The sequence below is a fragment of the Oryx dammah genome, unplaced genomic scaffold, assembly GCF_014754425.2.
Source record: "Oryx dammah isolate SB20612 unplaced genomic scaffold, SCBI_Odam_1.1 HiC_scaffold_3, whole genome shotgun sequence".
Classification (NCBI taxonomy): domain Eukaryota; kingdom Metazoa; phylum Chordata; class Mammalia; order Artiodactyla; family Bovidae; genus Oryx; species Oryx dammah.
In genome coordinates this window covers 69,116,385-69,140,833 of record NW_024070187.1, presented here as the reverse complement: position 1 = coordinate 69,140,833, position 24,449 = coordinate 69,116,385, and the positions used below count along the sequence as shown (strand labels likewise).

Sequence of the window (24,449 nt, the reverse complement as noted above, 5' to 3'; positions counted from 1 at the left end):
CTCCTGCGGAAGGTTTCTGACAAAGATGCAGGGCTGGATTAGCTGGGCCCCTTCAAAAGGGATCTTCTGCTCTTGGATTCTAATCAGGTCTTAAAGCTGCAAGAGACCTCAAAATATCATCCAGTTCCTCATCTTGAAGGACATACGGTATTATTAATCCTACATTATAGATGAGGAAACTGAGGCTGAATGGTGACTTACACAAAAGTCCACCACTAGTTAAGAGATGACAACAGTCTACAGCTCCTCAGAGAGCAAGGATCCAAACTATCCATTGTACGTTCGCTCCTAACCAAATGTACTCAGACACTACTCTTATTTCCCATCAAAGCCTCACTGGGGCAAATGTGTTTCAAATTAAGCCAATGATGTTGTGTTTCATATAGGCATATGTGATAACTGCCCTGGAAATGGAATCACCATACATGTCTACTTGTAATATGGGTGATGGATAGCAAGGAATATATATGAAACCCAAGTGGGTCCAATTTTACTTTCTTTCCTCCACCCCTTTCTGAATCCAGGAACATGTCTTTCATTGGGAGCAGAGATTTTTCAGTTCTTTCTTCTCATTTCATTGTTACATACTTACCAACATACTATTATTGCATTGCAACATTATCATGAAATGTACCTAATTTCCAGTATCTCTTATTTCTGATTGCTAAATTTTCTATATTGACTCTTGTTTGGGGTCATAAGACACACACAAACCTCAGTCTAAGAATATACAATACAAAGAAAGGCAAACTTGAGAAGGGTGTTTACCTTATTTCCTGAATCTTCTCTATGTCAGTGGTGATCTCCGTGAGATTCTCAATCAGAGTCAGGTTGTCCTTTAGCCAGGTTATCTTGGGAGGGGGATAGGCCTGCACATCCACCACAAAATGCTTGACTTCATGCAGGTTGACAGCTTCCAACAGGTTAAAGTTGGGTTTGATTTCAATAAATCCTTTCTCTGCACAGGGAAGAGTTTCCATTAAACAATGATCACCTCGTGGTGGACCCCGAGCAGCATGGCCGAGGGCATTTTAGGAAGCAGAGTGTACCGTGAACAGAAATGGTGACGTTCCTCATCTTTTTGACTTCCTTGGTGGCCTGGTGGGCAGCGCATTGGTAGTCTCCACTGTCTTTCACTGTGGCCTTGGGAACGCTCAGCGTGTACACTAACTTGATGGACGGGAACTTGGTTTCCTCCAGCCTCGTGATGCCTTTGCCTTTCTACAGCAGAAGGGGAGGAAAACTGACTTTAACAAGCTGTCTCCTAAGAGGGGACCCCTGCGTAAGTTATGGACTCGGTGATAATGATGCACCAATGTGGGTTCCTGGATTGTAACAAGTGTACCGCCCTATGGGGATATGATGGGAGAGGCTGCTCCTGTGTTGAGCCCAAGGGGCAATACAGGAAATCTTTGTACTTTTTACTCAGTTTTGCTATGAATTTAAAGCTGCTCTAAAGGGACTTCCTAGGGGGTCCAGTGGCTAAGACTCCATGCTTCCAATGTAGGGGCCTGGGTTCAATCCTTGGTCAGGGAACTAGATCCCACATACTGCAACTTAAAAGTCCACATGCTGCAACAAAGATCAAAAATCCCGTGTGCCGCAGCTAAGACCCAGTGCAGCCAAATGAATATTTTTTTAAACTGGTCTAAAAAATAAAGTCTAGTAAAAAATATTTTTAGACATGTTCCTTTGAAAATCTGGATTTGAAGGGATACTTAATAACATAGTAAGGTGTTTGTGTTATACTGCCACAAGAAAAAATATATATCAAAGCACTATTTAAAGTATATCTATTAATTATTACATTTATAAAGTATTTAAAGGACTTATCTCTTTTAAATTATAATGGGGATGGTTCTGGGAAGTGGCTTTTCATCTGTTTTTCTAAATTTTAAAGTTATAATAAGCCTGCATTTAAAAAAAAATATCAAACAAAAACTATGATTTATAAACCAATACGTTGAATATATATTTGGGGGCCAAACAGCACATAGTTTGGTTTTGAGGGGAAAAATTATCTCCAATAAATGAAAGGAAGCATTTATGTTTTATGGATTAAAGGCATCAGATATGGGCTTCCTTGGTGGCCCAGCGGTTAGGAATCCATCTGCCAGACTTGCCTGGTGATACAGTTGATGAGAGTCCGCCTGGCAAATCAGGGGACACAGGTTTGCTCCCTGGTCCAGGAAGATTCCACATGCCATGGAGCAACTGAGCCCATGTGCCACACCACTGAGCCCAGGCTCCACAGCCCATGCACTGCAGCTAGTGAAGCCCTCGAGCCTTAGAGCCTGTGCTCGGAAACAAAAGCCACCACAACGAAAGGCCCGCACGCTGCAACAAACAGTAGCCCCTACTTGCAGCAACTAGAGAAAGCCTGCGCAAAGTAATGAGGACCCAGCATGGGCATAAATATAACAATAACTAGAAAAAAAAAGAATCCACCTGCAATGCAGGGGACATGGGTTTGATCCCTGGTCTGGGAAGATCCCACATGCCACAGGGCAACTAAGACCACAAGCTGCAACTGCTGCAGCCCTTGAGCCTGGAGCCCATGCTCTGAAACAGGAGAAGCCACTTCAATGGGAAGCTCTCACAATGCAACTAAGAGAAGCCCCTGCTCTCCCCAATTAGGGAAAGCTGCAGTGCAGCAACAAAGACTCAGAGCAGCCATAAATAAATAAACGAAACTTTAAAAAGTTTCTATAAAAAATAAAAATAAAGGCAATCAAGTATGAACAGAAATATCAGATAGCTTTACATTTTGGGGAAGATGTATACCTATTGGTCTACGAATGTCTCTTCAGTACATGAGGTTATAGGGCAATATGTGAAAATGTTCAAGTTTCAATCAGACGCCCCAGGGAGAAAGGAAAGGGGCAGCCAAAGCATGGGGGAGAGAAATGGAAAAAAAGAGAGAGACTATCAGATGCCAAAAAAAGAGCAAGGAGCAGAAATTTGCAAACTAGGAGTGAAGGGGGAAAGACCATATATATATACACATATATGTTTATATGTGTGTGTGTGTATACATATATATATATATATTTATACATAGATGGTTTTTGCTCTCCATAAGGGCACTGCATTAAACACTGTTAAATGGTTTCTTCATGGGACCATCACAGCCTTTTACACACAGTTCATACACACTTACCATGATATGTTAGAATGAATGAGAACTGGACTTAACATACACACACCAATACATACGAAATAGGAAAACAGGAAGGACCTACTATATAGCACAGGGAACTATACTCAATATTTTGTGATAATCTATAATAAAAAAGAATCTGAAAAAGAATATATATATTTATATAACTGAATTACTTTGCTGTACACCTGAAACTAACACAACTTTGTAAATTAAATATACATCAATAAAATAAAAAAAAGAATGAATGATACCCTATGTGAAAATTCCCAGGGACCAGAGATGACACAGTGGCTCCCTTTCCCCATCTCCACTCCTCCCTTCTTCTTTCTGTGGATGGGCCAGCTTCTACCAGAGTGCTTGGGATTCAGCAAACATCACTAAATCTTTTCTGAATGATTCAAGTTATGCCTGTTCACTGAAGGAAAGTTATGCATAGAAAAACCAGGCAGGGAATTCCCAGGCAGTCCAGTGGTTAGGAATCTGTGCATCCACTGCCAGGGGCCTGGGTTCAATCCTTAGTCCTGCTGCGAGGCACAGTCAAAATAAACAAACAAATGAACTTTTTATAAAGGAATTTCCCTGGTGGTCCAGTGGCTAAGACTCTTGTGCTCCCAATGCAGGGGGCCCAGGCTGGATCCTGGTCAGGGAACTAGATCCAACATGCTGTAACTAAGAGTTTGCACGCCACAACTAAAAGATTAAGACCTGGCTCATATTAAAACAAAGGCAAGACCAGGCACGCAAGAAGCAGAGTATCATGGGCGTCCCAAGGCAGGGAAGCAGGCAAACAACATTATCCAATGCCTCAAAACTCAAAGGCATCGGAGCCAAGAAAAGGAGAATTCATGACTTTCACCAATCAGAAAGTTTTAAAATTCATTTGTGTTTTGCTTTGCTAATTTTTTGGTCATTATCTTGTAGCCATATAACCTGCCTATCTGATGAAAAAAGAGCACTCAGTGTGAAATCTCTATGGATTCTGAAGGACCTGGTTCAGCTATCATCATCTCAGACTCTCCCATTGCTCTAAGAGCCACAGCGTCCTCTTGTCAGAGTGTGTATCAGAGATGGAAAGCTAAGGTCAAGAGGAGGTCAGTGTCTTGCCCCATGAGCGATAGGTCTTTGAAGCCCTACTGTGATCCACTCCCTGCCACCAGGGGCCTTAAGGGCACTTACCATTTGTCCAGGGTAAGTCCATTGAAAGTCAACCACCTCGTTGTTAAAGACAGTGCAGGTGACCACAATCGACTCGCCTGCCTTATATACAGTCTTAGGCGATTCCATTTCCAGATCAAGTTTTGATGTTGCTATTTAAAAAAAGAACAAACACAAGAACCTAAATATCCAAAGTATAGTCAGGATCTTACAAGGTTTGAATTTTTAAAGAAGATTCTGAAAAATAATTTGCAAACAACTTTGATCAAGACAAAATTTTGAAAATCTCAGAAGCCTTGATCTGCGTTGACATACATAATTTGGTATAAAGTACTCCATCCTAAAGGAGATCACTCCTGGGTGTTTATTGGAAGGACTGTTGTTGAAGCTGAAACTCCAGTACTTTGGCCACCTCATGCGAAGAGTTGACTCACTGGAAAAGACCCTGATGCTGAGAAGGATTGGGGGCAGGAGGAGAAGGGGACAACAGAGGATGAGATGGCTGGATGGCATCACCGACTCAATGGACATGAGTTTGGGTAAACTCCAGGAGTTGGTGATGGACAGAGAGGCCTGGCGTGCTGCGGTTCATGGGGTAGCAAAGAGTCGGACACGACTGAGCGAATGAACTGAACTGAAAACACATACACGTACATACATATGCACACATGCAAAACAATAACAATAGTAATAATAAATTCCATTCGCCAGAAGACCACATTCACATTCTCAAGCATTTGGGTGCATTATGACTGCAATCACTTTTATTGACAGATCAAGGCTTTACTGACTTCACTTTCCTAGCCACTAGCTCCTATCCCATCATTTATTTATTCTCCTCTTCTCCCCCATTCTGCTTCCCAGTTATTCTCAGCATTTCTAGAACCTAGCATGGAGTCTGGCATAAAATAAGCCCTTCACAAGAGTTAAATGGCATACTCTCACTAACACCATACCTACATGTAAGTGCTCTATAAATGTGTTGGCCCAAGCGTGGTTTATACATTTCCATTTGCATTAACCACTCACATCAAAGGGATGAAGTCGACAGCTACCAGCTTTTCTCAAAATCACTTTTCTGAAGTTATTAAAATTAACCTAGAAGTCCAACCCCCACAGGTGTGTGTTTGTAGTTACAGCCTTTGTAGTCAGGAATGTAACTAAAACATTAAGAGGCTTATGCAAGAAAAAAAATTCCTTACAGTATACTGAAGTTAACTGATGAAACACGAGATCGTACGTGGATAGGAAAGATTTTGCCTTGGGTAATGCCAAGCTTCATATTATCACAGCCACAGAGATCAGCTTAACATTGTAGGTTCAAGGTGGGGTTAACCTACCTTTAGGAGGCTAATGCCAAGTCCCCATATCAGAATTCGGGGGCTCCATCACTAGGGACTAGAATTTTAAAAGAAAATTCTACATGCATCGATGACTTTGCCTGTACCTCTTATTTACAGAAGGTAAGAGAGGGCACAAGTACCTGTGTAAGCATAAACGTTGAATGGAATGGTCTGGAACTTCTTCCCTCTGACCGTGGCCTCACAGATATAGAGCCCGACACTGAAGGTTCCTTTAAAGCCTTGTCTGCTGTCATAGGAGGCATGCACTACCCCCTCACTGCTGAGTAAGGTCACCGGAGTCTCAGGATCAGTCGTGCGGCATGGGATGATGACTGAATCTTCGTCCTCCACGATGACCAAGGAATCTGTCATTCCTAGAGGTACGAAGGCTACATCTGGGTCTGACATTTGGGGAAAAAAAATGAAAAACACATTAAGGATTAATTTCACTTTCACACATATATGCAGAAGAATTACTTCTTTGGCATTAGTCATATTAGGTATGAGGGTTACCTTTACTCATAAATCCAGAAGTGTCATCCCACTGACATTTGTCATCCTAACAGCTAGAAGGTGATTTTTTAAAGTATGAACAATACCAAATTGCCCATGCCTTCTTAAAAAATACTGAAAACAAATATAAATATTGTCAGAAATGGAGGTCAAAATTTAAACTACAAAACACAAAACAAAATGGATATTAAAATAATCAAGTCTGAAAAAAATCATCAAGTCTGCTCAAAACATGAGAAAATACTCATAATTTTTGAATTATGAAATGCTTTTTACAACGCCTATGACTATAGCTGTATTACTTGAAAAGTAGTACAGAAATCTACTAAAAAAATAACCTCTCAAATAATAAATAAACTGTATAATTTCACAGCCTGAGAATTTTCTTTTCAAAAGAAAACCAGCTATTTAAACTACTTGGTAATAAGTACTGAGAGTTTCCAGCATCAGTTTCACAAAGGATACACAACTCTAGATAATTACGAACAAAATCTCTAGCAATGCAGAGCCTGGCCAGGTGATGTTTGTGCTGGAGCAAGGGAGGAACAGGAAAAATCTCTGGACAATCTCAGATAGATCAAGACTCAGTTTAACAAACCCACCTTCCTACCACTGTCTTCAAAGCAGGGGAGCATTTATGTGAAAATGACAATGGGTGACATACTAAATATCTATCCCTTTTGAAACAACTTTTTTTCAGTTGTTAGGAAAGAAAGCTGATACAGATGAGAATGGCAGAATAGAAGTGAAGAGGGTTTGATCCATAGTTAGAGAAGACAGAGAAAGGTGCCAATTTTAAACTTTTTTTTTGGCTGTTCCATGCAGATAAGGGATTTAGTTCCCTGACCAAGGATCAAACCCAGGCCCCCAGAAGTGGAAGCTCACAGTATTAACCAATAGACTTCCAGGAAAGTCCCAAGGAGCCAATTTTAAAAACTTGAAAAAGCAGAAAGGTAGGAAGATATACTTCTGAAATTCCCTTACTCAATGTCTGCTAAAAACAACTCAGATGGCAAGAGCTATAAATGGTTTATATGCTTGTTTATTGAAGCCAAGTACTCTAGTTTGGGGGCTTCCCATGTGCCTCAGTGGTAAAGAATCCGAATCCGCCTGCCAATGCAAGAGATGTGGGTTCGATCCCTGGGTTAGGAAGATCCCCTCGAGAAGGAAAGGGCAATGCACTCCAGTATTCTTTCCTGGAAAATCCCATGGACAGAGCCTGGCAGGTTACATTTTGTTCCATAGGGCCGCAAAAGAGACACAACTTAGAGATTAAATAAGACAAGACCAAGATGCTAATTGTATTCCCCCTTAATTCAACCATCTATATACTAAAATTGCCATGATTGAATTTGTTTTTAGAGTTCCAAATTCCTGAACTCTATTAGCAAAGATTCCAAGAAACAAAGCCACAAAATAACTTCAGGTTAAAATATACAGTTTGATCTATAACACATCAGCCAGAGTTTCCTTTAAAGTTCAAGTCTTCCCTACCATCAAGTACTACTTATGCAATGCAAGATCCAGGTTCTATCCCTGGGTTGGGAAGATCCTGCGGAGAAGGGAAGGGCAACCCACTCCAGTATTCTTGCCTGGAGAATTCCACAGACAGAGGAGCCTGGCGGCCTACAGTCCATGGGGTCGCAAAGAGTCAAACACGACTGAACAACTTTCACTTTTCACAGATATAGACACAGGTACAGAGATAAACATAGATCATTACAAAGGAATGTCCAGAGAATGCTAGGTGGGTGGTAAAGCAAATGAGATGCATGAGCTTGCATCTCAAGCTCATGGCTAAGTCTAGCTGCTTAGGGTGGCTGCTGCCAGAAAGCACCACATATTCTGCCTGACTCTGAAATCCATCCCAACCTTAAGCCGTGCCCTCCAGAGATGTTTCCAGACAAAGACTGTGTGGAACTGGGTCTCCCTAGACTGGAGGACTCCCAGACCTTCTTTACACAGAGGTCTAGGACTCATCTACCCCACCTTCCTTCCCTCTCTCCTTCATTCAGGGTCACACTTGCACTTCAGGCAGACAACTCTCCCAGCCTCTGCAGGATCCCTCCACATTTTCTCTCATAACCAGTAAACCAGTGAAGTTGTTCAGTCGTGTCCAGCTCTTTGCAACCCCATGGACTGTAGCCTACCAGGCTCCTCTATCCATGGAATTTTCCAGGCCAGAGTACTAGAGTGGGTTGCCATTTCCTTCTCCAGGGGATCTTCCCGACTCAGAGATCGAGCCCAGGTCTCCCACGCTTTACCATTTGAGCCACCAGGGAAGACTTTCTCTCATAAGCCTCCTCTTTAATATAACCCTTGCATATTTAACTCCACCTTACTCCTATGCTGGCATTTGCTTCTTGGAGGAAAAAACACAACATCGACCAAAATTTTTATTAGAAAGAAAAACATCCATTCCAACTCATCAAGGTTAAATACAGGCACACCTTGGTTTACCGCACTCTGCTATATTGGGCTTCACAGATACTGGATTTTTCACAAATTGAAATTTTGTGAACGTTGCATCAAGAAAATCTATTGGTGCCATTTTCCCAACAGCATTTGCTCACTCTGTGTCAAATATGGGTAAATCTTGTAATACTTCAAATGTTTTCATTATCATTACATTTGTTTCAGTGATCTGTGATCTCTGATGCTACTACTGTAAAAAGATTACAACTCACTGAAGGCTCAGATGACGGTTAGTATTTTAAGTAATAAAATATTTTAAAATTAAGGTATGTACATTGCTTTTTAAGACATAATGCTATTGCACACTTAACAGGCTACAATGTGAGACTTCTCTGGTGGCCCAGTGGTAAAGTCTCTATGCTCCCAATCCAAGAGGCACAGGTTTGATCCCTTGGTCAGGGAACTAAGATCCAGCATGCCACATGACATGGCCAAAAAAAAAAAAAAAAGCTACAGAAGTGTAAACATCCAATGCACTAGAAAACCAAAAATAAAAATTTGTATATGACTCAATTTATTGCAATATTCACTTTACGTTGGGAGTCAGGAACCAAACCCACAATCTCTCCGAGGCATGCCTGTATACGTTTTCTTGAATTTGAAAAATATCACGGTTATTTGGAAGCCATTATAATGAACTATAAGCCACTCCAAGATAAGGCCTATCTAACTAATTTTTGTGTCCCCAACACTTAGCAGTGCCTGATACCCAGTACATACAAGTATTTGCTGAACTTGATCAAAATGAACAGAAATGAGTACATTTCAGATTTTCCTCACAACACCAATAAAAGATGCCACAATGAAATGGTTTTCAAAACTTAATACAGTTCTAATAACTTAACAATGAATACTTCTGGATGATGACAGGACAAATGATCTTGATTTAAGCTTGTGTGTTTGTAGTTTTCAAATTTTCTCTGATAAATATTTATTATTTTTATACTTCTAAAAACTTTATGCAATTAACAGGCAAGACAGAACAAGCCTATGGGGGGACCCAGGCAACTCACCTGGCACGTAGATGTAAATGTGTCTGCCCTCGATCTCGTTCTCGTCCATCTGCGTGTGGTTGTAATAGCAAGTGTACAGCCCAGTGTGGGCCGCCGAGGCGCTGACCACTTCCAGCACCGCCACAAAAAGGCCACTGTTGTTCTCCTCGTTTCTGATTTCCACGTCGGGGTACTCTTCTTCAGACATGGGGTACTGCCAGCTCACTTCACTTTCCCCAAAGCATCTCAGAGAAAAGGATGAATTCAGCTGCACAACCCTCTCATTTTCATTGGGCAGGATGGAGGGTAATGAAAGCTGGCAGAGGATTAGGCTCGGCCCTGTAAAAGGAAACACGCTCTGAACAGGATGCAGCCCGAAAGGACGGTCTCACCCAGGGCAGCTTCTGTGAACAATGACCATTTCTACGCAAAAATTCGTTAGCCTGGATGCCCATGAAAGGGCCCCCATTATGAACAGCACCGCATCTGCTGAGAGCAGCAAATGCTCCAAAGGCCTCAATAGCCCTGTCCAGCCCCTGCTGGGCTCACCCCTCCAAACACTCCAATGGACAGAGGACTTCTCACTCCAGTTCCATATCTTAGACTCGTATGTGTGACCACGAAATAGCGCAAGATGGCATAAGCTCAAGCTCATATGGGCTCTTTACTGTCTGCGTTCCCTATGGACAGAGAAACGGCTGATCAAAGCACAAGGCAGATTTGTGCTCAAGAAGCACGCATCTTCCATTTCTCACAATACTCTGGCGTGCCTCCTCTCTAATGACTTCCAGAAACCAAAGTAGGAGGATGTGGATTTCAATTCAAAAAGAATAAGTCAAGCCCAAGAGTGAAAACTCTTGAGTTCATCTTAGAACCTAACTGTCAGTTCAGCTTCCCCTGTCTATAAAACTGGAAGAGATATTATGACTAAATTATGCACTCAAGATCATTAATCCCCTTCTAAGCCTGGTGTGGGAATTCACCCAACTTCAGTCTGTGTCCACTCTGACTGGTCAGCTTGTTAAGAGGGATGTGGAAAGTGCACCTGAGTCCCTATTGTCCTGCAGGTGAGGAATACAGAGTGGACTTCAGAACTCCTAAATCACTGATCATGCTCAATGTTGCCATATCCACCCAAGTGGGACCTAAAGAGACTAATAGGCTTAAGTTAACTCCTCAGACTAGAAAAACACTGGTGTCATGGGGAGCATCTGCAATTCATGATTCTCTGGATGAAAACTAAAAAAGTCCAATAAATATTTCAACACATGGCCCTGCTGGCATCCTCCTGGTGGAAAAGTTAGTAAGCTTCCCCAAGCGTGAGTAATTCAGTTTCAAGGCCAAAGGTGACTCAAAGATTTTGCAGCAATTCAAGCATCTTCCATTTAAGACAGGTATAATTTAAGACAGGTATGATTTCCTGGATGAAAATTTCCTCTATTTGTTTCCTTTGAGCATTCTTGAATTTATTTCTCTGACCCACCTCTCCTGGAAACCCATGACCCAGGAAATGGAAGAGAGTGGTGGGCAAATTTAAACTATGATTCCTAACAGCATGTCAATGCCATGGTGACACACAGATTAAAATTGCCACCAGAGGGCATTCTTTTGGGCATTAGCGCAGTACAGCAAGGGGAACTGAATGTGTGTATTCATTCGAGATAACATCTTGTTTCTCTTTACTCTTTTGGACTGTTTGCAGGAATATAGGCAATATACCCCCAGAGCACAGAACTTAGGGGAAAAAAAAAAAAAAAGATTTCCCCTACGACAACAAATTTAGAGAGGCTTGAGATCCATACCTGTGAAGAGACAGCCTAAGACCAGGAGTGCCCAATGGGAAGTCCCCATAGTTCTGGAAAACTGAAACAGTCAAACAGAAACAATGTTAGTCAATAAAACAACTAGTCATGAGCCTAGTTCTCTTTGTGCTTTGTACTGTGGAAAATGTTAACGACATCATTTCAGTCAACAACATCCTGGTTTAAGTAAGATTCACAGTTAAAACAGTAAAACGCCTAAGAAGCAGGAATTAGATAGCCTTGTGTGGCCCCAAGACCATGACAGGAGCCAGCTGAAGCCGAAACCCTTTTTGATTGCCTGCAGCTTTCATATTCCAAAACGTCTCACTTTATTGTCTTGGAATATGTCCAAAAGTACAGAAGAATGGTTCCTCTTAAACCATTTAAATTGATTGCGAAAAACAAATAAACGTGTATTTACTCAACTTCTAAACTTGAGCTGTTTTCACTCAAAATGGGTTGTCATTTGCTTTGTGCTTTGCTAACAGAAAGTATGCGGTCACATCCTCAGCAACCTTTAGAAAAGATGCTTGGACTGCCAACGAATGTCTTAATATTTGAGAACCATTCTGTATAGAGGGTACCAGAAGCTGCACTCACCCAGTGTCACTTAGAGGATAGCATACACAGATCTGTAGGCTCAGGCCTGGGGCCCCAGTCCAAGCTCTCCCAGGACCTGCTACACTTAAGAGTCAGGCTAAACGAGGCAGAGAAAGCCCAGGGCACAGGCGTGGAAGGTGAAATAGTAAAGGAAGTGAAGAAGTGAGAGGAAATGAGAGAGAAAAGTGTGGCTAAATTCCTGTTTCAGGGATACAGTAAAGCACAGGATAAAATTCGATGGATAAAATTGCACAGGGATACAGTAAAGCACAGGATAAAACTGCTCATCTTCACACAGGTCCCTGTACCTTCAGAAAGCAAGTTCTCCACTCTGATCTCCTGCAGCGAATTCTGGGGAACAGATGAACAGTGGAGAGAGAGATTGAAACCAAATGTCCCTAAGACACAAACAGGGAAAAGCAGTGGGTAAGAAAGAGAGGATAAGGAAAAGTAAGGGAGGGAAAAATGAAGAGGCACTCGTGCTGCCCTGAAGTAAAACCATGAAGAGTCTATTCTGGTCCACCTTCTGAAAAGGCCCCTTTATTCTTTTCTTTCCATGTACCCCTCACACATTTTATCATCTCCCCCTTCACTTCCCACACAAAGTAACTCAGAAGAAGATCTTGCTGAGGTGGACCCAAAGGAGCTTGCAGGGGTTGGGGCCATTGAGCACCCGAGTTTCAAATAAAGAAGCTCCACTGAGAGTCGTGGGCACAAGCTACAAGATGATCCTTAAAAAACCACCCAAGCCTAGGCTTGGGACACACTGGGTCCCTGAGTTGCTCAAAACCCCAATTCACACAATGGAACAAGTTCACGGCACTTAATTTGTTCCATAACTGACTTTGGAAACTAAGATGTGTGTGCATGATTCCTGAGTAAACTGAAGAATACAGTCAATGTATGCCTGTGTTTAGCCCTTGTTTCCTCCTCCCCCCCTTTTTTTTTTTTTTTTTGGTTGCAGAGGATCCAGTAGATAACAGCCTAGTAGTTCCTGGTAGAGCCTGATCATTTATTTTCACTTGAAACTGGGAACCAGCCTACCTGCAGACATCAGATTTCTGCCTCATTAAAGTCTACCAGTTAAATGGAGGAGGAAGAAAGATGGAATGCTGATAATGGGGAGGGAGGAGTTAGACAGGAAAAAAAAATGATGATAATTCTGATTTCTCCAAAGCAGAACAAGAAACCAGTATTTGTTCAAAGTGGCCATGTGTATGCCATGCTTGTTAACAATAACCCTTTGAAATATCTGATGTTTTAAAGTGCCACTTGAGGCTCAGAGAGGCTTAGCAAATGACCCAATATCACATAGCTGGTAGTAAAGCCAGGATTCTAACACCAAGTCTGTGTAATGCAAAAACCACGCTCTCTCCAAGCCACCATATGGTCTCTCTCAAGGGAAGGTCAGTGTTTCAGCCTTGTAGGCTTCCCCCACCCTCAACTATTTCCTCATGCAAATTGGGGCCCTGCTTTCCTCCTCTGCTCACTGCCACAGCGAGAGAAGCACAAGGCACTCTGAACCCGAGAGCAATCTGCACAGTGCTGGCTGGATGATGGCCTCCAAGGATCCTGGCATGTGCCAGGGGTTCAGGGTTTCCTCACTGCTGCAATGACGGGCACAGGGTCCCCAGAGCCAGGCTGGCCAACCTGATTTACCGCATGGCCTGTGTGTTTGTACATATAAATATCAGCCTCCCACTGATAATCCACTTAGCGAACTTCAAAGGAGCCCCCCACAGCCAGCTTGATGTCTTGGGTTTTATCACATTTATAGCCTGCATTTCTCTAGTGGCGCTTGCCAATGATGCACTTTTAAAGCATTCCCAAGCTTGACAGAGGGGCTCGCTGCTTTTACAGGGCAGGCTCTGAAGGGCATTTTGCCCTGGCCAGGCCCCACCAGACTTCCTTCTGTGCATCCAGATACGGGGGACCCAATGCCAGAGATGATTACTTACTGACATACAAAGTGGGCAATGAAAACAGGCCCTCCGAGCAAGCGATAATGGCGCAAATACTGAAAATCAACATGTGTTTGCTCACCATTTCAAACTCCCATCTCTGATAAGAGTGGTTCCCTGGCTAGAAACCCAGGCGTAGCTGTGAAGTTTCATGTCATTACTCATCTGTGACTCAGACAATTTACTCGTGAATAATTGCAGACTGTTAGCCCTACAGGGAGGTGATGGAAAACAACTGGAAAGAACAGAGCTTTCCCTGCCTCTTGGCCCTGGAGTAAGAATCTCTAGGAGTGGTATTGCTATTTCCACTGTTTTTCTACTCTGGGAATAAATGCTCCTTCTGAATCAATAATCCCTATCCCAGCGCTCATCCAAAAGTCAGACGTGCAAATATAATTGAGGTTGCAGATTCAGAGAAACATGGCATGCTATGAGTCAGCAAGAATAAATCACTTTGCAAGGTGGAATGATGGATTTCATCCAAAAAAACTTAATCATAATCATTTCTCTCATGCCAACTGTATGTTGGACTTCTGTCACAATCCTCTATAATCACAGCTCATTGCCACTGGTTAGAGAAACAATCGGAGAAAAAAAGATCTCTGCTGTGTTCACTCTCAGGCAAGTAAGTGTGGCCTCCCCTTCCACCCCTCATTCTCATTCGTTTCTTCTCTCAATAGACACTGATATGATAGAAATGGCATTGGACTAGGCTCTGATCCCACATCTGACACCCAGTCCACCTCTCTGAACCTCAGTCTCTCTCTGAAAATCAGCACTAAGAATACCTGACTTGCTGGCTTGCTTTAACGCATTATTATAAAGACTAAATTCCACACAGTTTAATTAAAAGGGCTTCAGAAACTGCAGCTGTTGGTTTTCATGCTGCCTCTTTTTCTGTAGGCTCCAAAGATGTCTTAGCCAAGAGGGACATCAGAGTGGCTACTTCAATGTCTATTTACTGAGAGAGTCAGGCCCCAGAGGCCACTGGACTGGCCCTGCACCACCAGTGGTAGTGGAGAATTGGGTCTGAACTCTGATACGGGGAAGCCTGATGTAGCTATCAAGACTGTTCCTAGCTGAACCAATATATATACAGTCATGTAAACAGAGAAAAAAATCTGCAGCTACTATTCTTTCTCTTTAACACACTGCCGTGTCCGTCCCTGCAAACAGAAGTGAAGAGCCATTAACTATAACTCTAAAGTCAAAACCAACATGCTAAGCTAGAGAGTAAAGAGACGGCAAGCAATGCAAGGGCACTATTTCCAGAAGACATGGCATTCTTCTCACAAAGCCAGAGAGCTGGCTTCCGGATCACCAACTGCTCCATGCAGCCTGCTGCAGAGCCGCTGAATATTGAATTTCACCCCACCCTGGCATGATTAGAGGCCACTGAAGATTCTCTCACAGTCCCAAAAGCCACTGACGACTTCAAGATTCAGATTTCCGAGGTTCAGTTAATTTCAGCTCTCCTTACTTAATTCTAACTGTGAAAATTACATGTGCTGTTTTTCCTCCCCGTGACAAACATTCCTGTGACTTCAGTCCAGGCGCTCCAAATGCTGGCTCACCCTGGTGGCAACTTGAGCGAGGGAGTGTTTACTGGGATCTGCACCTCACCAGAACCTGTTTTGTTGTTTTTATCTTCTTGAGCTCCATTAGACATTCCAGTGCTGGGTGGGAGCTGCAGTATTTTTACATGGGAACATTTTATGGCACAATCTGAGCTCATAAACTTTTCTGCTCCCCTGTACCAGATATTTAACCAGGGGAGACTAAAATGTCACGTCCTGTTGACTGTCACCAAACTGGTGTGACACCCAATGGGACAACCTTAGGTGCAGCAGCTTGTAGTACACTTGAGGCTCACCAAATCCCCAACACTAGGGCTGCACTGTAAAAGGAAACGCAAAAACTGGCCTATCTTCGCAGGTCTGCTCTGATAATCCGATGTGGTGGGCCCACACTTGGCTCACTAGGTAAATACAAAGGATTAACAACTACGGCGAAAGACTACCCCCAAAGTCCATAAAATAAGGGCTGTCAGTCCAGTGATTCTTGTAGCTTCACAGAAAAAGAAAACTTGGTCCTACCAGACCGAAAAATGCATCTTGCTGATGCCACGACTTGCTTAAAACCTCCGCGAAGCCGATGCCAGCAAAGGATCGTTGAGGTTCTCACATAAAACCAGCAGGTGGCAGTATTGGTCCAAGAGACAGGCAGTCCTCGGGTTTCGCGGGGACGTAGATGCTGCTAAGTTCTGTGTTAACATGTCTCAAATCTTCCAATCTCCTACTTTATTAGGTTGCACGTTTAGGTTTCGTGGTGCCCTCTGTTCAAAGCCCGTAGAATAGAAGCAGGGCAATTGCCGGTGAAAAGGCTTAACGTTCCGCTGGGCCCCAAGAGAATTCGCCAGACATCATCACCAGCACCGTCAACATCATCCCTGCCCGCGGGTCGGCTGGGGAGACTGAGCTTCGGGAGCCAGGAAAATGGCGCTGCCATTCCAGGTCTCAAAAGTTTGGAAGGTTCAGCAGGAAAAGCCACTCGGGAGTAGCTCGAGTGGTTCAGGGTTTTATTTAGCCAATGTTCTCCCCATCTCGCAGTCTCCGCCCGTTGAGGGAAGACAGACCACCTGGGCCGCTCTAGGTGGGGTCCCCGACGCCGCGGCTGGGCGCGAGCTGTCGGGTCCGTTCGCAAGCCACTGTCACCGCCTCGTAAACCCCGAGGCGGGGGCCGCGACGGCCACGCAGCCTGGGAATTGCGGGCTGATTGGAAACGACTGTTCTCGTTGCACAATAACGCGGGGTCATAAAACAAACAACAGCAACAGGCCGCCTGCGCGGCAGGACTTTCGAAGGGGCAGAAAACAAAAGTCGCCCTAACCCTCCAAAGGAGTGCCCAGGACCCTATATCCTCCGCTTCGCCCATATTTCACTATTATGACACCCCCACCCTTATCACCAAACCCAGGAACCTCCGCCCCTCTCGCACACCCAGAGTCTCCAGGGCAGACAAAGTGCCTGCAAGGCGTCACTGTGAGGCCCCAGGAGGGGGTAAGGTGACCGAGGTTAGTCGAGTCCTGGGTCCCAGCGCTGCGCTCCGACCCCGGAGCGGCGCCGACCTCCCGAGGCTGGCGGGGAGCCGGACGGCGCGCCGGACACCCGCTAGAGGGCGCGGCAGCCGCGCGAATCTTACCCGACTCGCTCCTCGCTCCCGCCGGTCGCTCCGGCTCCGGGTCCCCGACAGTGCAGCGGGGACCGCAGCTCTCCCACCTTCGCAGGGGAGGATCTGCGCTGGCACGGTCTTGCCCCGCCACGCCCCCACAAACCCCGAGCTGGCTGCGGTCCACGCCCTCGGCCGCTCAGTCACCCTGTGGTTGGGGACAACGACCGCCAGCTCCCGCGTTTAGCATCCGCCGCACTCCCGGCTTAGAGCTGCGGCGGCCGCTGCGCCCTAGACTCGATGCTCGGCGTTTGCATTGTTTTCAACTGAGACCTGAGACGGGGGCCGGACGGGGTGGAGGGAGAAGGATCGAGGGGTATAGGGTTACAGTCGCACGCCAGCGCCTCCTATGGGCCTGAAAGCGCCACGGCCGCGGACAGCTGCGCGGAGAAGGCTACTTGGAGCTGAGGCTGCGCTCCCTCCGCTTTAGAGAACCCAGCCACCCCCACTGCGTCCCCCTCGCCCGACTCTCGCTTTGCCCGGGTTGCCCTGTGCACACAACGCTCCGCCTGCGCCTCTCGCTCCTCTTTCGCAGGGAGGGGGTAGACTGCAATAGGTGGGGAATTCCGAGGTCCTCTATCCCTTGCAATCTATATTTCCAACGGATCCCTGGTTCACTGTTCAGCTGAAAACAAAAGGAAAATGCCATCGATCCATTTCAGCAAAATACAAGCACCAGCAGAGCCCTAGAGCACTGTGAGGAAAAGCAATCTGCCCCAGCTCTGCATCCCGTGCAGAAGGCAAGATCGCAAGACCTTTCCCCTCTCCCCTCGTACCCCGACGGCTGATGCTGCGCGCGCGGACCCCATGAGACTAGAGGCCAGAGAGATTGAGAGCCGCACCTTTTGGCCACTAATCAGGCTTTCAGCTTTCCTCCTAGAACTGCCACTTCTCCACCAACAACATGTAACAGTCGCAGCTCCCTGGAGGCCAGAGGGAGTCCCACCCACCGGGGTCTGCAGGAAGGCGCCGGCCACCACGTCCCCAGGACGCGTCCTGGCACTGCGCGCCGCCCACGGCCGGTCCCCAGGAGGCACAAAACCGGCCCGCCTCGGCGCCAGACGCGTTTGCAGCTGGAAAGCCTGGCCCCGATGCCCCTCCCCCTTACACCCCTCCCCAGTCCGCGCCCCGGGAGGAAAGCGGACCTGGGGCCGGCAGCCGGGGCTCTGCTTCGAGCTCCTCTCTGTCTAAAGACTGGCGCTTCCGGGTGCCTTCTCCCACCTCGTCTTTCTGTCTCCCACCCGCCACCACCCGTCGCTTTGGAGTCCAGCTACACTTGGGTCAAACCCAAAGCAAGACTGTCCAAGAGCCCGCAGCAGGGACTCACAAGGGTGTCAGTGAGCCTGTTGGGGAGTGGAGTAAGGGCCCCCTTTACTGAGAGGATTGCGAAGAGGAGAAAACCAAGAGAGAAGGAAAAGAGGGAAGGAAAAAAGACAAGAGAGAAGGAAAAGAGCAAAGCAGCAGCACCAGGGCCCGGGTGGGTCAGATGGAGGTGGGGCTTGAGGGTGGGAGGGAATGTTAGAACCAGAGCCAGCGCGTCACCGAGTGAGGTGCGCACGTCTGGGGAGCCCCTTCCTCCCCTCCAGGGGTCCCCAGGCTTGCCGGTCTCTGGGGTGTTAGTCCGGTGAGCTGGGCGTCTGATTGTCGCGCCCCGTTTGCCCCGGATGTCTCTCCCCGCTCCAAAAAGCTGCCTAGTTATGTTCGAGAGCGACAGTGCGGAGGCGAGTCGGTCCAAAACGTTGAGCAATTCTGTTGAAGAGCCAAAAAGCCATTTCCCACACAGCGCAGCCCGGGGCTTTTCTAGGCGGCCGGGCCGGGCGCGGGGCAGTCCGGACCTGATAAGGGGCATTCGCGCTCCCTCTCCAGCCTCCGTTTGTCTCTCACCCTTGAGATGGAGTAAGTGGCAAGTTCTTCTAAGCACTCTTTCTGCATGTCCTGGGGTCCTAGCAGGGCTGGGGGGAACAAAGTGTGGAGAGGGCACTCTGGCTGCGGGAGACACAAGGCTGAGACGCTTGGCCAGGCTACTTCACACCTGGCCAGGAGGCCGAGATACCTGGTCCCTTTAGGCAGCGGTCGAGCCACACTCCCTCTCGCTCTGAACTGACAAGAGACCCTTTCCGAACTGAACCGCTGATCCCAGTTGTTTCTGAGCCAAGGGGAAGCTGCCCGCTCCCTTTGCGCTGTCTGGAGAAGTTAATCTCATGTATAAAAGCCTATTTGCATGGGGATAGACGATGGAAGAAGGTGGGGCGCGAGGAGACCGCTCCGGGGCGAAGAGGCTGGCGCAGGGAGTGAAATAGATACAGGGACACTGGAGAGGGTGAAGCAGCGCTGGGCCAGTGCAGGGGCGAGTGCCCCGCACCCCCGTGCGGAAAGGGGCACGGGTACCCCGAGGCGAGCAGTGAGGGCGGTTCGCCTCCCACATGTCTGTCTTACCTGGGAACCAAGTTTCTCCGTTCCGAGTTGTCCCTAACTTCCCCCACAAGAAGTTCTCCACTTTTTTTTTTTTTTTGGCGACCTTCCTTCTTTCCTTCCTGCGGCTGGGACTGGGTAGCAGCAGAGCTCCGGGCTTGGCAAAAACGGTTCCACCGAGGAATGGGGTGCGCAGAGATTGCTGGGGGTGGAGACCACCGCGCACAATGAGGGCCCCTAGGAGCGCAGTTCGAAATTCCTCAAATCCCAGTTGCTGGAATGCGAGGCAACGACGACTTCTTCACTCGGGGCCAAATGTGTTTGTCATTACTCCATAGACCGCCTGCCTGCCCGCCAGCCCGCGCCGCCGTCGCCCCCGCGCTACAGCGCGCAACTCGAGCGCGCTGCGGGGCTGGCGCCCTCTCTCCCTCGCAGTTCACTGATTCCCGCAAACCACTGATCCCCAAACCCTCGCCCAAATGGGCGCCCCCTCCGCTCGTCTCGCAGCAGCCACGGTTGTACTGAGTCTGGCCCTTACCGGGCGCAGCACCGTCCAGTAACTATGCGCCCTGGGTCGGCGCCATGTGCACCCGGTGGGCACCCCAGGTCCGGCCCTCTCCAGCCGAGCCCTTCACGCCTCCCCTCCCCTCAACCCCTTCCGCTCCCCACTCGGCGCTCGTCTCTCCCCACCTCCCTCGGTCCACCAGTCGCGCTCCACACCGCCGGCTACAGTGCTGTCCCGCCAAACCGCGGGCGAGGAATGAAAATACTCATTAAAAACCTGTAGCCTTCCAGGACTCCATGCCAAGAAGAGGGCAAACACCTCTGCCCCCACTCCCAGCTCTGCTTGGTGCTCGTCCCAGTATACAGGAATATCACCCCCAACCCCCAAAAGAAACCTCAAAAATGTAAGCCTCAACAATTTCTTTGGGAGGCCATAGAGTTGTTAGAAAAACACTGCTTTTAAAAATAGGTCGGAAAATGTGTTTTTTTAAACCCCTAGACTTTCGAACTCTATGGTTATCTTCCCTCCAAGTGAAGTTTATTCAAAATAAATTACTCTCTGGACATACAACTAGAATTCGACTCCAATTTTTTCTTTTTTCATCACCCAAAGTTTGAAGTTACTTCACTTCTAGCCCAAAGAGCCTGATTAGGGATTTCTTTTAGAAACAAAAATACTTTTTCTCCTCCCTTACCTTCTCCTCCAATGTCAATTCGCAATGAAAATCCTACATGAGGAGGAAAAAGTGTGTCCACGGCCTGCAGCCCTCTCCTGCTGTCCCCTCCTCTGTTTCTCTCCCTCTAGCTCCAACTGTAATGGGCTCAAAAACCGCGTTTTGTAATTGATTCAATGTTATAGTCCATCCTTCTAAAACTAATCATTTGCTCTAAGTAAATAGCTGTCAGGAAATGAAGCCCCCCCTCCCCTTGGCCTCTTCAAAATAAGAGTTTCCCTCGAACTCCGTGCGCTCTGAATCTTCCAGCCTCCAGATTGCGCCTTCGCCGTTCGCTCTTACGCAATCAGGGGGTCCAGCCCCAACCCCCAGACTTCGACAACAACTGGGGGGCGGAGAGAAGCCGACCAGATGGGGTGGGGGGGGGAGGGGGAGGTGTTGATGCTCTGCCGGGAAAGAGGTTCGTGAAAATACAAACTGCCCATCATTTCCAAAATGAGTTTGCATCTTGATTTCGGGGGACAATTTCCTACACTGCTATGTTGCTTTGTATTTTCTTTGAAAGGAAGAAAAGGAACACGTAAAATTGCAGTTAATGTCCAGAGAGAATATAAATCTGGAGTCGAGAAGTGTCCCTTCTGTAGAAACCCTTAACTCAACCAGAATCCGGGCCGTCGGGAGAAGTCTCCGAGCCGTTGCGTCGATTTGAACCTGGGGTCTTTTAGGGAAAGTGCCGTATAGTTGCTAATCCTTTAATGGGATTAGGCAAGCTGTTGAGTCTAATATGAAGATGATGGGTGGGTTTTTTTTCTTGGGCGAGGAGGGGGTTTGGTTTGGTTTGATTTTGTCCAAAGACAGATTTGAAGTAGGGTACAAAGAGTCGAGGGTCTGCCATAGGTTTGGAACTTTCTCCGACAGAACGACCTTTACTCTCTTAAAGCACTTATCTTGTCTTGCCTTTGTTTTCATGGTTATCTGGGCGAGGTTGTCCTGGCTTCTATCACGCACACAAAAAGGCTCAGGCTTGATCGTCTGGGGAATCTTCTACAACCAGCCTGCTACCTCCGCGTTCAGGGGGAGGGTACAATTTGACTCTCCCCACACCCTCTCCCGCCGCGTGGGTCGGGCCGTACGGGTACACTAGGGATAAGAAGGGAGCCCCCAAGCCTAGCCCTGGGGCGCCAGGCAGGAGACGAAGCCGGGAGAGGGCGATCCTGCTCGCGAAGGAAAGGGGGCGCTGACGCTCCAGGAACCAGACCTGGATAGAGTGGGGCTTCCCAGCGAGGGCGGGGGAGGGGAGCGCGTTTGCCTTCCCCACCTTCTCTAATTTCGAATTCTCTTGTTGGGTGGAGGGCTCAACCTTTACCACCACCCCCGACTCTGCCCCCACCCCCACCCCCCACACACACTTGACAGGGGCCAGGGCGGCCTGGTTTAGGCTGGAATGTGGGACAGCCATCACCTTCTCCCTTACTTAGAGAGTGGACACGGGGCAGCCTGCAGCGGGTGTTCACAGAGAAGTACTCGGAGGGGTGCTGTACGCAACTGCGACCGGCTCCTGGGGTGTCAGTTTCGAGAAGACGCCTGAGGCTGGGCTAGGGGCCTCATTCCTCCAGTCCTGCGCAACCGCCTCCCGTGCACCTTCAGTTCGGATGACTGCACTGCTCACTATTACTTCCACATGTTCCTTCAGGAAATCATTGAAGGCAAATATATGAACAGCCCCTTGTTCGGAATGCTAACAGGATACCGTAATGTTTGTAGATAACGAACGGGGACTAAAGAACCCCCCCAAAATCGGAGTGCGGAATAATAGGGGGAAAGCGGGCGCTGGCTTTCATGCTAATAATAAAATCCAGCTGAGATGCAAATTTTTATACCAAGGACTCGAGAGGGTAGGAGGCGAGGCAGGGCGCAGGGCCTACCCAGGAAGGCCTGCTTTGCTGCTACGATATTGCCAGCCTGGTCAAGCCGGGATCTCCAGGACGCAGGCCCCTGCTCTCCCCGCCCACAAATGGTAACTTCACAGTTGCTTTCAGAGACGCTTAAAGGGACCCGAAAAGTGGACTGGGCGGGGGTATCTTCGGGCCATAACTCCTCGCGAGTTTAAAACAGAGAGAACGGATGAGCAAGTAAGCACTCAGTTGTCCTTCTGGTAGTAATTACCTGCCTAATTTGAATGATGCCTTTGTTATGATCATTAACAAACATTTGCTAAAGGTTTCCATGTGTGACATTCCAGAAGGTTTAAAGGCCTGGGGAGCTGACTCCGGGGATGGAACACCGGTGGGGGGTGGCGCAAGGGAAGCAAATGGTTGGGAGATTTCCCCGAGCCTGGGCCGAGCAGATAGAGGGAGGTCAACATCTGCCTCCCCAGCAAAAGCAAAATAAACCCACTAGTCGGGAGCAACCTCGGGGCTGGAGGCCCACGAAAAGAGGCGGTTAGCTCCTTAAAACGAGTTCTGCCCACCCGCCCCTCCCACTGCTCATAGGCGGGTTTGAATCTTGCCGTCCGCCCTCCGCCGAAGTTCAGCGGATTAACTGCGCGCGTCTATCAACAGGGGCGTCACGGAGAGGTGGGGCGAGCCGAGTTTCCCTCTCCCAGTGTTCTTCTAAGATCCTTTCAGATTGCTCCCTCGATGCCCGGGGTCCTGGGTGGTCCAGGAGCCGCAGCGGGCAAGAAATGCCTCCTGGCCGAGGCGAACTGAAAGGTCTCTTTTCTGTCTGCTTCTGCCCGGGGCGTTGCGGGGGACTCACCACCCTGAGCTCCCGGAGGAGTGACCCTCGCCGGCTTAGGTACTTGAGCGAATGTCCCAGCCTCAACCTGGATTTTTATTTTCACCTCTTGTGTTTTTCCCTTGAGAGATCATCATGGAATTACGAGTGAGGGTTTTTCCCCCAAACCTGCAGTCGGGGCGGCTGCGACCCTCTGGGAAGGAGGCCCAACTCGAGAGATGAGCCACGTGGGGAAGTTAGGGGAGCGTGGTGTTCTGGCGTGGCCTTGCGCATCTAGGCCCTCAAGCGACAATGCAATTGGAAGCAAGAGATGGAGCAGAGCCAGCCATCAAAAAGAGCCCCCCACCCTACGTTTTTAAAACCAAATCCAAATGATCCCTGAAAACAAAACCAAAATCTCTCCCTGCTCTGCCTCCCCGGCTCGCCTACCCCACTCCCGGGCGACCGCGGCCGGCTGCAGCTCCGGGTCACACCTTTGAGTTTCGTGGGCGTTTCCCCGCTGAGTTGGCTTTCTGTTTCTCTTCTCCTCCTTCCCGGCGCTCCAGCTCCACCCCCCAGTTCTACTTTCCTCGGAGAATTCAGAAGGTACTTGGGCTTTGGAAGACCTCTGGTTACAGCAGTTATGAAAGACGATAGTAGCGAAAATCACCTTTAAACCAAGTCGCGGTTGGTCTTTTCAAATGAAGTTGGGGGTTTGTTGTGAGGAAGGGACGCACTTCTAGCTTTTTTTTTTTTTTTTCCCCTAGCTTTCTGAATTGAAAATAAAGGGCCATTTGGTGGCTGGGGGGCGGGGGGAGGCGCTAACTGTCCCATTTCCCACCCTTTTTCAATTCTTGTCTGAGCCTGCAAGAGACGCCTCCCTGGGCCGGCGAGGGACCTTAGTGAAGAAGG

General features: G+C 47.6%; 1 protein-coding gene across 3 annotated transcripts in view; it reads right to left on the bottom strand.

Annotated features, from left to right (window-relative positions):
* The window catches only part of PDGFRA (platelet derived growth factor receptor alpha), a 50,706-nt gene extending 29,561 nt beyond the window's left edge, over positions 1 to 21,145 (bottom strand). The window contains exons 1-7 of one of the 3 annotated variants that reach the window (XM_040238193.1): positions 19,669 to 21,145; positions 11,444 to 11,504; positions 9,663 to 9,980; positions 5,802 to 6,062; positions 4,340 to 4,470; positions 1,050 to 1,221; positions 769 to 958 (exon numbers count right to left, since the gene is read on the bottom strand). In XM_040238193.1, coding sequence (XP_040094127.1) covers positions 769 to 958; positions 1,050 to 1,221; positions 4,340 to 4,470; positions 5,802 to 6,062; positions 9,663 to 9,980; positions 11,444 to 11,492 — 1,121 coding nt within the window. In that variant the 5' untranslated portion in view covers positions 11,493 to 11,504; positions 19,669 to 21,145. Of the gene's footprint in view, positions 1 to 768; positions 959 to 1,049; positions 1,222 to 4,339; positions 4,471 to 5,801; positions 6,063 to 9,662; positions 9,981 to 11,443; positions 11,505 to 17,205; positions 18,239 to 19,668 lie in introns of those variants that run through there. The other 2 variants (XM_040238192.1, XM_040238194.1) reach the window with 2 other exon arrangements.
* Between the last annotated feature and the right edge of the window lie 3,304 nt (positions 21,146 to 24,449).